Source organism: Muntiacus reevesi, chromosome 5, assembly GCF_963930625.1.
Source record: "Muntiacus reevesi chromosome 5, mMunRee1.1, whole genome shotgun sequence".
Lineage (NCBI taxonomy): Eukaryota > Metazoa > Chordata > Mammalia > Artiodactyla > Cervidae > Muntiacus > Muntiacus reevesi.
In genome coordinates this window covers 66305984-66319001 of record NC_089253.1, presented here as the reverse complement: position 1 = coordinate 66319001, position 13018 = coordinate 66305984, and the positions used below count along the sequence as shown (strand labels likewise).

General features: G+C 35.7%; 1 protein-coding gene across 1 annotated transcript in view; it reads left to right on the top strand.

Annotated features, from left to right (window-relative positions):
- Positions 1-13018, top strand: part of USH2A (usherin) — a 905205-nt gene that overhangs the window by 726055 nt on the left and 166132 nt on the right. Inside the window, exons 58-59 of the mRNA XM_065936753.1 lie at positions 7290-7448; positions 8806-8968. Coding sequence (XP_065792825.1) covers positions 7290-7448; positions 8806-8968 — 322 coding nt within the window. The remainder of the gene's footprint in view (positions 1-7289; positions 7449-8805; positions 8969-13018) is intronic.

The window sequence follows — 13018 nt, the reverse complement described above, 5'->3', positions numbered from 1 at the left end:
CTTTATTGTCCAAATCTCACATCCATACATGACTACTGGAAAAACCATAGCCTTGACTAGACAGACCTTTGTTGGCAAAGTAATGTCTCTGCTTTTTAATATGCTGTCTAGGTTGGTCATAACTTTTCTTCCAAGGAACAAGCATCTTTTAATTTCATGGCTGCAGTCACCGTCTGCAGTGATTTTGGAGCCCCCCAAAATACAGTCAGCCACTGTTTCCCCATCTGTTTGCTGTGAAGTGATGGGACCAAATGCAATGTTTAGTTTTCTGAATGTTGAGCTTTAAGCCAACTTTTTCACTGTCCTCTTTCACTTTCATCAAGAGGCTCTTTAGTTCTTCTTCACTTTCTGCCATAAGGGTGGTGTCATCTGCACAATATGGTATTATCATCTATATAGTCACCGTGTTTTACAATCAGTCCTCAGACCTTATTCATCTTATAACTGAAAGTATGCACCGTTTACTAACTTCTCTTTATTTCACCCATTCTCTCAACCCCTGGCAACCACCATTTAGTCTGTTATGGGTTCAGCTTTCTTTAAAAATGAGTCCATATGTAAGTGATACCATTCAGTATTTGGCTTTCTCTGTCTGGCTGTATCACTCAATATCCTCCAGTTTCATCCATGTCATAGAAAACAACAGGCTTTCCTTTTTTAAGATTGAACAATATTCCCATCTTAAATCTATTCCATTGTGTCTATATCATATTTTCTTAATCTGTTCATCCATTAATGGACATTTAGGTTGTTTCTATACCTTGGCTATTATGAATAATGCTACGGTGTACATAGCAGTGCGATTATCTCTTTGAGATAATGATCTCATTTACTTTGAATATATATGCAGAAGTAGAATTGCCAGATCACATAGTAGTTCTACTTTTAATTTTTTTTTTTTTTTTTTGAGAAACCTTCATGCTGTTTTCCATAGTGGCTGTATCAGTTTACATTCCCAACAACAGTGTACAAGGTTTTCTTTTTCTCTACATCCTTACCAGCATTTGTGATTCCTGTCTTTTTTGGTAACAGAGATCCTAACAGGTGTGAAATGATATCTCATTGTGTTTTTGATTTGCATTTACCCATTGATTATTGATGCTGAGCACTGTCTCATGTACCTATTGATCTTTTGTATATCTTCCTTGGAAAAATGTCTTTTCAGATCCTTTGTCCATTTTTTAATTGGGTTATGTTTTTTATTATTGGATTGTATGGGTTCCTCATATACCTTGGATATTTAATCCCTCATTAGATATGTGGTTTGCAAATATTTGCTCTTATTCCATAGGTTGTCTTTTCATTCTATGAGTGGTTTCCTTTGCTGTGCAGAAGGAAACCTTAGTTTGATGTAGTCTGATGGAGTCCCTTAGTCTGATGTAGTCCCATCTGTTTATTTTTGCTTTCATTGTCTTTGCTTTTGACGTCTAGTAAATTTATCTTACCTTTTTGAGTTCTAACGTGTGCTTGGCGTTTTGAAAGAGGTTAACACATATCTCATTTAATGTTCATAATAACTTGTAGTACATCCAATATTCTCCCTTTGTTGCTAATGAGAAAAGTTAATTTTGGTGCTGAAAGCTTTTCTCTAGGTGATTCATCACATAGGTGTCAGTGCCAACTAGCAATAAATTTCACTCCAAATCCTTTGAGCAAACACACTACTCCATATTTTTACACTATTTTTCTACCTAAACAGTGTGTAAAGCAAATTATTCTCTTCTGCATTCTACCACAATCCAGTTCAAAACTGAAAAAACTATTGCCATAGATACAGCAAGCATATATGAAGACAAGTGGTTCAAGGGCAGTTCATCCAGTAACCCAGTAGGATCATTTTATTTGCAGCTTAAAACTTCACAGGATGTAATTCATTTACATTTGAGTGGATTGATTCATCTATTCATTTCAACAAATGTGAAGATGTTTACTAAGCCCCTCTCTGGGGGATACCAGGCGTGATTCTAGACATTTTGAGTTTAAAAGAAAGAAGGAGTGAGGTATTGTCCCTCTTGTCAAAAACTCTACCATCTAGTTGAACAGAAAAGGTATAAAATTATACAGAATATGTAAAATTTCCATACAGTTGGTATGGATGTGTGTTTAAGAGGGTCCAGTTTCACTTCCATGGCCCCCAAAGGAAATTACCAACATACCCACATCTCTACAAAGGAGACATGCGGCTAATTTGTTAAAAGCATTATGTTAAGCACAGCCCGTGGTTTGAAGCAAATGCAGCTATCAAACCAATAGTTTCCCTCTTAGAATTGTTCTTGCTCCAGCTCCTAAAAAAAGATTTTAGAAAAGGATTATTTGATTGACTTGTCCCATTGTAAAGTATGCACCTGCTGTGAAATGAAGCCATGGAGGGAAAAAAAAGTTGAATAATTTAACTTTTTTATTTGTAAAGATAATCAGGGTTTTTCTGATTACATCTTAACTTCATAAATGTTAAATAACCTATCAGCATCTAGTTGTTGTAAATTATGAAAAGGAGCCTTGCAAGGAATATTAACCAACGAAATCTTTGTTCTTTAGTGAACAAGAAAATGTGTTATGGCAGCTTGTCATCGTGCGACTGGTAACTTTGACACCAAATAACAAAACTGCCATTTGCACTTAGGGTAAATTGGTTCACATGGGTTTCCGCTGCTCCTCTTGCTCTGACATAAATTTATGAACTCAGGAACTAACCAAGCTGTGTGGCTTGCCAGCTGACTTTAACAAATATGCCCATTTCATTTCATTTAGTCGTCAGAATACCAGGGGGCTAGGTCATTTCAGACTCATTGCAGATGGTTTAGGGTTTGCAGAACACAGGAGGCTTTCGTGTCACTGTCCTGTAAATTATGACAGCGGAGAGGGCCTTCTTTCCTCAATAAGTGCATGTCAGTGTTTGACATGTTCACAGCTTCAAGGAGCACTTTTCTGTTTCAACACCTTACAGGTGTATGTAAAGGACATTTATTTCTGATTAACCAGGACGTGAAAAATGCATTTTCTGGGTACACACTTTGACCAGCCATGACCAAGATTATGTCTATATTTGAAGTGTGGTGTAAGTACAGTTTTGTTCCCTGACCTCCTAGGAGTCCTGTCTTTTAAGCAGAGAAGATACTGAAAGCAGACCGGAAGTGGCAGACATATAATAAGGTGCAAACTCAGACAAATTGAACAAAAGACCACTCTAAATTACTGTTGAGAATAAAGACTAGGATATCTTCACAGGCTACAACTTTTACATACCCAAGTATATGTAAAAAAATAAAACTAGATAACCAACTTTTGTTATAACAATAATTGCTTTATTCAGTATAACATTGATTTGTAATTGGAATAACTGCTTTATATAAAAGATGGGTTCAGCAGTGTTTGTGGGCACATGGAAACAGTGTCAAAGCTATGGGGTATTTTTTTCCCATTTTGCTCAATTTCATTTTGTTTTATAGAGATGTCTGTCATTTACTTGGCACTTCCTGTGTTGTAGTAATGAACTAAAATATTTTCAATACATTTTTAATTAATTCTTTGTCTCTTTATGAGGTGGCTATTAGTGTCATCATTTTACAGATTAAGAGACTGGTGTCCGCAGAGGATTGAGAATTTGTCAGGGAATAAGGAAGGTAGAAGAATGATTTGATCTGACTCCATCCTGTGGTTTATCTAGTTCATCAAGAATTATAGGATATTTTCCAAAGTGTGCTTGCCAAACTTTTCCACAAGATCCGTCCTAGGATCAGAGATGACAGAATAAACATGTAATCCGAGGAGTTTGAAAAAACCTGAAGCAGTCATCATAACCTAGTAAATTATTTTAAGGTCTCGCTTTTTATCTTAAAATTTCATGCAAATTTAACGTTGAATTACATTGTGTTTGTCTACATCCAAAAAACAGTGTACTGTGGAATTTATCATTCAGGGGTACTTTTTCTACCCTTTTCTTCTATTGATAATCTCTTTAGCTAAAGCATAATATGCTATTATATTTCTGGATGTTAAGTCAATCTGAAGAGAGGCAACCCCAATAACAGGCTCAATGTCCAAGCAGTTCTTCCTCTCTTCATTTTGCCATAAATACGTGTGCACAAACAGCAACCTTTCCCCCCACTGCCTTACAAACTATGCTAGAGCAACAACAAGGAGAAATGCCCGAATCTGAGGCACGATTCCAAGACCTTCTGGGGGGATATTTCCATAACCATATCTTCTGCTGAAGGTCAAATTGCAAACCAAGATGGTCCCTGACTCACTCGTCAATCTCTTTTACTACTTGGAGCACTACTCCCCAAAGACCATCTTTAGTAGAGAAAAAAAAAAAAACCTGATAAGATTGCTCTTTTATTTTACCTCTAATACAGTTCTTAAGTTTTTCTCATCCGTTAGTGAACTCAGTCTCCAATGGTCCCTGTAATCAACTCACTTCATCCAACTCTCAAACTTTGTTTTAATTATAGCAGTCTTACTGGGAGAAGGAAAAGCATTCCCAATTTTGTCTTGTAGTTAAGAATGAGGCCTTGAAGAATATCTTCTAAATGAGCTCATTACATGTACTCACAATTCCATTAAAGAGAAAATGAATTTACTTAAATTTTCTAGGTATTAATCTTTGCTGTGAGATCTGAAAAAAAGAAATGTAGAATTTTCTGTTACTTGAGGCTGAGCAGAGGCATCATGGTACCAGTCTGCTTTTCATCCCATGTCTGGGGAAGGTTACACATGATGAATCATTTTAAAGCAATAGTAAGTGACAAAAATTAGATGATGCTTGACTGCACCACAAATAGTATTTATACGTGTTCAACACCCTGGTTTTGTCCACATAAACTTTTTCTGCTGGTGTACAGTTAGTTCACTCTGAAGTGACTATATATTCAAAATAATTTAGTATAGTTCTCATCACTCAGTTGCACATATAATTTTCTAATTTTGTGCATTTTAGGGAGAAAAATCCACGCTCATTTTTTGTGAACAGAAACAGTGGGGTTCTGCTGGTTTTCCCTAGTTTGGGCAGGCGAGTTATGTGTTTCACAAATTCTACAAGTCAAAACTAGTTGGGGAAAGAGGGACATGTTTGTCCTTGTCTCCAAAATACTTTGACAAAAGTCCACAAATGTCCAGGATATATGTATCCCAGTTTGGGAAATCTGCTCTTCAGAACTTTTCATCTTCACCTGTAATTTTGTTCCATCAGTGGTAATTCTGACTCTTCCTTCATTTTTGCCCCTGTATCTCATCTGTCTCCAAGACTTGTTCTGCCTGTCTATGTGTTCTCTCAAAATGATCCTTTCACTTTTTCCTCTGATTGTCCTAATCCAAGTCCTTTATCAAGAGACAGCATAAATATAGAGAGATAAGCTTTGGTATCAAATGGGCCTGAGTTCAAGTTTTGCTCCCTCTATTAATCTATGTGATATCTGTAACAAGTTTCTCCTATGAGCTTGAGTTTTCTTATTTTAAAAAAAAAAATGGTAGTAATATTTATCTTACAATATTGTCTTCTGGTTTCATTCATTCATTCAGTCAACATTTGAGCTACTGATCTGTACTCAAATCTAAGCATTGGAACTGCCTTAAAGAGGAGAACACAGTCCCCAACTGTACGAAGTTGACATTCTAGTGATATTAAAGGAGATAATATATGGTGCCTGACATAAGACAGGAATGCAGTGAAATGCTGTTTTGTTTGTGTTGTTTCTACAACCGTGCAATGACTTTCAAATTGATAGCTCTTCCTTCTGGTTCACACATTTTCTATCCATCATTCACTTGCCAGCAGTGGTATCTTCCTAAAATATAAGTTAGATCCTGTTAACACCTACAGAGTCTTGTGTTGCTGATTGTATATAAAACCAAAACTTCTGGAAGAAATAAAAGATAAAATAGAGTGACTCACTTGAATTTGAGAGTGGAAAAAGCAGGGTCTACTTTTAAGAGTCTTATTCTAAGGCTTCTGGTGTAGGGAAATGGGGAGAGAAAACCCAGGAAGAAGAACCCATTTGGGAGTGGAAAATAGTGTAATTCTTTTTTAGACCTTGAGATTGAGGTCTCTGTGAAGTAGAGTGTTCAAAATACAAATCCACAATGCAGGAGAAATATAAAGTCAGAAATAGGAATTTAGGAATTGATCATACAGTAATAGAAGTTAAGCTATAAGGATAAAAACAACAATTTAATTGGGATGCTCTAAACTTTAAATTCTCAGTCTCGGTTGCCAAATTTAGCACCATCTGGCACCTTCCCAAAGGAACCGATTGATCAATCCTTCCGATTCTGATCAATCTTTCCTTCAGAGACTCCTTATTTTAATCTATCCTACATAAAGTCCTGAACACCTCTGGTTTCTGCTCACTCTTCTGCCCCTCGTGTATTGGAGCTATAGCTACAAAAAGCAAAACCACATTTAATTCTTTAGACCTCATCTCTCATGGGTTATTGAATCCTATGCTATGGATTTCCTTGTCTCTGTAGCAGAGAAACTTATTTAAGTACTACAAAGGTAAGTGATGAAGCCCTCATATGTTAGAAGCTAGCAAATCAATGAGAAACTTTGGTGGGAAGCTTCATTATATTCTTCATTCAAGGCTCATATCCTCTCCTTTAAAAAGTGTGCATGTTGTTCATGACCAAATAAAGCTTACAAGCATTTAATTCTGTGACCAGACTGTGAAGAGGCTAAACTGATAAGACCTCCATTCTTTAGGCGGCATTGTGAAAAATGACAGTTTTTAAACCCAAATTTCGTATATATTTAGGTTCATGCATCTCACTGACAGAGTGGACTGTCCTGACTCAATAATTAATGCACTGGGAATTCTCTAGGTAGACTGTGATTTGGATACTTTATGGGCTATTATGTCAAGGATCTGTGTCAGATGAGATGCATACCCAATGCTTGCAGAAAAATTATTGTCACAAGCAAAACTGGTGGGATTTTTTATGTACTTTAAGAGTAAGTAAACCTAGGAAAAATGTAACATCATTTCTAAGCGCCTTGTATCTATTTGCCTTGAAACATGACTTTGTTTTTATTTGCCTATACAGTATATCGTTGAATAGAATTGTTGTATTTCATTTGTTTTTGAAAATAGATGATAAACATTTCTTACTTTTAGAATAAGCACTCTAATATTTTCCAACTCAAATTTCTTGCAATTATTAATTGCTATATTAGGCATTAGTATACCTTGAAGTGTAAAATTTTAAATATACATTGTTCTTAAAAGATGAACGTTTCTTGACCATTTGTTGACCAAACAGACAAACATGTGTTTTATTCTCGCTCTTTAAAGGGATCCTTGTCCCCACAAAGCCTGTGGAGTACAATGTCTTACTCAATGCTGGAAGTGCAACACCTCTGATCTCCTCTGTTGGTCATCATGAATCAGTCCTTCTGGAAAACTTGGCTCCATTCACACAGTATGAGATAAGGATACAAGCTTGCCAAAAAGGTGAAAGTCTTTCAGACACTTGTCCAGGGTTTTTATAAAAAAGAATTTCATTTAAATTTTTTTCAATAAAAAGGAATAGATTCTCAATTCAAATACAAAGACTAACATTCTATTTCTTATTTGCGCTGGACTTTGTCCCCAGAAAAAATCAGAGCCCTGCATTGAGTAAAGAATTATGCATTTCAGCACATTAAATCATGAATATTTAAATATATGAAAGTGGTGGTTTTGCGAAGTCTTGTTTTACAAGGCCTTTTAAAAGAAAAACACCTAAATCACATAAAGGAACCATGGGTAATATAAAACAAAATAGGCATTACAAAAGTTTCCTAGGAAATGTCCTCACCTTGGCTATATTTCAGTTTTATTTAGGGGTGCGGTAGGAGGAAAGGAGACATTATTAAGCAGCTGAGTTACACTCAAATGAATCTCAACATATTTTACACTGCTTCCCCGATAACTGTCTCTTGAACCTAAACTGTCACCTTGAGTTTCATGGCTTCAGCTAGTGGTCAATAAAATCGTCATCTACATGTATGGTCTTGAGAAAGAGCCCCACTCACTTCCTTCATCCTTCCAAGTGTTATATAATATGTAATACCCAACTGCTAAGAGAAAAAAGGTGTAACTCAAAACAAGTTGCTTCACCTTAGATTAAGGAAGTTTACCAATCTTATACTCAACATGAAACTCCTGTCCTTAGGAACTTCTGTCTCCAAATGAACACTATTTCCCATAGAGCTGGTTAGAACTAGGGGTCTGTGATTTTGCGATGCTTTGTTTCCAAAACTGAGTCAGTTTGCCCGTTTTTCTCTACAAATCAGACCAAGACATTTTGTTTTGGAAAATATTGTTTTCCTTGTTCCAATCTTCAGTTAATCTACAAGGAAATGACTTTAAAGTTTTCTTGATTTAAAAGCAAACTTTCTGCATCTCTGTGTATCCTGTGAATTTGAAACTGTATACTTCAAATGCATTATTTGACTTCTGTGTGTCAAGAAAATGATCATTTTTAAATATTGGCAAAATAACAGCGGGTCACACATGCACTTACTTTAATCATATTTTCACTTTCTGGTTCAAATAACTGCAGTAAACTAGAGAAAACTCAGTTCAAGTTATAAACTTTATTGTCTGTGCCTATACAAAAATGTGGTTAGTTAATGGATTTTCCAAAAATCATTTCTTATTTAAATATTCAAATCCTGTAGAGATGTAAATGCTAGTCTAAAGTATATATAGAACTGTGTATACAAAATTTCAGATACAATGATTTTCATGGTATTCCTACCCTTCTATATGTACATGTAGCTCTTTTCCTTACTTGACAAATTACTAAAGGTTTTTTTTTTTCAAGGAGGTTGTGGAGTTAGCAGTAGGATGTTTGCCAAAACAGCTGAAGCAGCCCCCATGGATCTAAATTCTCCTATTCTTAAGGCACTGGGGTCAGCTTGCATAGAAGTTAAATGGATGCCACCTAAAAAACCAAATGGAGTCATCACCAACTACTTTATTCACAGGTAACATAGACTATTACTGCTACTGTTAATTATTTAAGATTGTGCACTATTCCAGTACTGTAAACTCAAATATGTTTTCTATTTCCATAAGAGAATGAATGAAAATTCATGTTTTGAGCACCTACTGGAAACTAAAATTGGTACTGGATACTTTTACACATTATAAAAGGGGGGGAAAAGCTATAACTAACATGTGACATTTATGTTTGAGCCTCTTTGAAAGATAAGACCTCATAGCCCCAAAAACCTTAACCTTTGATGGACAGGAAGAGCTGTCCTCAGGAGGTTCAGTGGCCAAGAACCATAGTCATTCCAGAGGAAGAACCAGGTCTAGGACAAGAAATCTAGTTATTTCTCACCACCTAATATGTGAAATTGGAAGAACTTTTTCTGTTCTTTAAAAGATGGTGCATCTTTTGAAGGGGGTAAGGGGAGACAGAGAGACTGAGACTCCTTGGGAAGTTTGGTTTGAGGACATTGTGCTTCTTGATCCATCTTTCACTTGATCAACATAGACATAGTTTTAAATTAATGTTTTCTTTAAATATGTAATGAATAAATAGGAGGAAGAGGAGAAAGAGAGAAACGAAATAGATACAGAGAGAGAAGGAAAGGGAAAGAGGAAGAGAAAGAGCAGGAAAGGAGAAAGTAAAACAAAAGCAGAGAGACGAGAACAGAGAACCCGCCGCTGAGAGCTGGCCGCCTGTGTTAGTACGTTCAGGCTGCTGTAACAAAAATACCATAACTTGGGTGATTTATAAACAACAGATATTTATTTCTCGTGGTTCTGGAGGCTGAGAAGTTTAAGATCAAGGTGCTGGCAGGTTTGCTGTCTGCTGAGGGCTCACTTCCTGCTTCACAGACGGTCATATTCTCACTGTGTCCTCACCTGGCAAAAGTGGCAGGGAGTCCTGTGGGAACTCTTATCAGGGCACTAATCCCATGCATGAGGACCCCACCCTCTTGACCTGGTCACCTCCTAATATCACTGCCTAGGTGGTTAGGATTTCAATATATTAATTTGGGGGAGCACATTCATTCAGATCATAGCAGTGAAACAGAAAAGACACTTTCTAAGACAAACACGGGCAGACATAAAGCTTTTGCAGATGAAAACCCTATTCCAAAAGCCATCTATTTACATCAGGCGTACAAAGCCCACATGTTTCCTCCGATCCCCATCCCACTCTCGCATCCTTTGTTAGTTTCTCCTGCAGCCTCGCCCTCCCTCGTTTGGTCCTCTGCCCTAGACACATCGTGAAACTTAGTTTAGGCTCCTCTTGTAACTTCAGATGGTAAAACCCTTTGATTTAGACCAATCTTCATCTCTGGGTTTGTAGGAAGATTGTGATGGATGAAAGTATTATTGCATTTCTCTTTATATAAACGACATTGCCCAGAATGAGCAAGCAAGATGTTTTCCTCTCAGCAAACATTAATTTGAAGAATAATATTTCTGATTCAAATACACACAAACATGTAAAAATGGCTAATGTGAATTTACATTTTACACTAAGCACGTTAGAGCAGCCTCTAAAATGCTCATCCTCTTGGAATAGTTTTCTTTCATCTACTTAATGCTAATTGTATGAGAAAAGCACATCAAATTCCTATTCTGAATAAAGGGAAATAAAGTATCTGTTATAGACCAGGATGTGGCTTCACTCTGTTGGTTTTGTAAATAAAGCTCATGATTACAGTGACTATTCCATGGCAGCTATATAGAGGGAAAACAGGAAATATAATGCAGAAAGCCTGCTTCAATGAAAAATACTGTAAATTGAATTTGACAGCATTTGATGGCATTTGATTATTCTAGTCACAGCCAAACAATGATATAAAGAGTAATATGAAACAGAATGTGTTACTGCCTAGCAGACTCAAAAGCAATAAACCTTCCTCCAATGTGACACAATCACTTCACAATCATAATTGTAGCCTGTTTGATACCTCTGAGTACAGCAGAAGGGCACTGACTGACATAGATACATTTTGTTTTTTATTTAAAGTGAAATGAAAATGGCGCGCTGGGGCTTCAGATACAATCGTTATGTTCACCTACATAGGCATGAATCACTTGGCAGTTATTTCAGCTGAAGTTTAAATGTGCTTAGACAACAACAATATCAAATTTTTCTTAGATAGCTGCAAAAAAAATCAGAAATTTGTAAGGACTGAAATAGAATGTAGACACATAGTTCTTTTTCATTCCGGGACTCCATAGAGCCCCTCATATGGTTATAGCCATGAGCCTGTGGGCTTTCTGGGGAGGTTATGGCATGCAATTTCTGTTTCATCATGTGCCTCTTCTTTCTTCTATCACCACCAAAGGAAATCCATTTAGCTCAAATCAAAGACAGGGTTTGACCTATGCAGATATTTTCATTAAGTTGCAGGAAGTCAATTTGCCAATCCCGTCTTGAAAATGTTTGTCACTCTGCTCTCTCCAACTCACCAAAGCATTTTCCCTCAGTATTTCTCTTTCATTGTTTACATGTTGCCTCTAGATAGCATCCTGTTAAAAAAAAAAAAAAGCGGGGGGGGGGGCGGGGGGGTCTGACCTAATAAGCATATAAGCTATTATGACTTTAAAAACTAAAACAAAAAATAACCTGTAAGGAGGAGACTATTAATCCGATTGCTTCTGGTTAGTTCACCTGTTAGTTTGATATATTATTTAGGCTACTTTGTTGACCACATGTGAGTTACAAAAGAGATTTCCTACATTAGAGACAAACTTTATGTTAATGTTTTGCAAACTGTTTACTAATAGGGTTATAGATAAGGCCATCTTAGGCTTTATACAAGTATGGCTTGTATAATAAAGCTTCTTCAGCATTTCCCCTTTATTTTATATCTATAATCTTGTAAATGGCAAAATTCACCCACAAAATGCAGCTTTCATTTACAAAATCCACCAAACACTTTTTCTTAAGACTTTATAAAACACATATTAAAATGATCTCCCACTAGGAGCTTCTATTTTGAGAGAGACAAAATGCATGGGTTTTTAATTCTCAAAAGCAGTCTCTACTTTAAAAAAATGATTTGATCAGTGTTCAATAAAAGACAAAAATATAAAAACACCAACACCTGCTAAAGACTGTAAAAGTAAAAACTGATGAGCCTTCCAAGTACTCAAATAATTGAGTATTCTAAAAAGCTGCGTAAGGTTTTGAAGGCTAAAATCTGAGATAGTTTGAATGGGCAGATGATATGGAAGAATATTTCAAGCAGGGTACTGTAAATAATATTTTTTAGAATGAGTAATTAAGCTGATTGAGTAAACTAAGAAAAAGGGGCATTGATTGAAAGGTAAAGGAATTTTTATGCGATCAATTTGTGTTATGTGGAAAGGAAGTATGGATGTGAAGATAGATAGATAGAGCAGATAGATATAGACAGATAGATAGATGGATAATGGATGATAATGTTTATTCCTACTGTAAGATCTGGGCTCTATTACAAAGGACCTTTACTATAGTAGGAGATGTAAGTCAAACTAAACAAACAGAAAAACAAGCAATATAATGTGAGAACTATAAGTATTTGTCACATTTTATTTAATGTGAAAAAATATACAGGAGAAAAGAATTTTTCCTGAAATATTTATGGAACACTTTTATTGATGGAGAATTCTTGGATATAGTTAATGTCATTAAGACTTGGCTTTACAAAATAAAAATGTAATGACTGTTTAAATTAGAAGTACTTTATTGGAAAAAAAAATTTTGACAATACAGAATATTACAGAGGTTGTTAATGCCTTTTTTATGATATACCCATGTCATATATAATTCCTATTGATAGATAACTATTATTCATTTTAATATTTGTAACATTAATGTTTTCTATTTTTAATTTCCCTTACATAAAAGAATTGTTCAAATTTTATTTCTGCATTTAGATACACACACTTATCATTTTTTTAGATGCAACAATATTTTATTATATGAATATGTATCTTGTATTACTTAATCAGCCCCCTATTGATGGCAAAATAGGTGATTTCCAGGTTTTCATTACAAAAGCAATTCTCCAAAAATATCT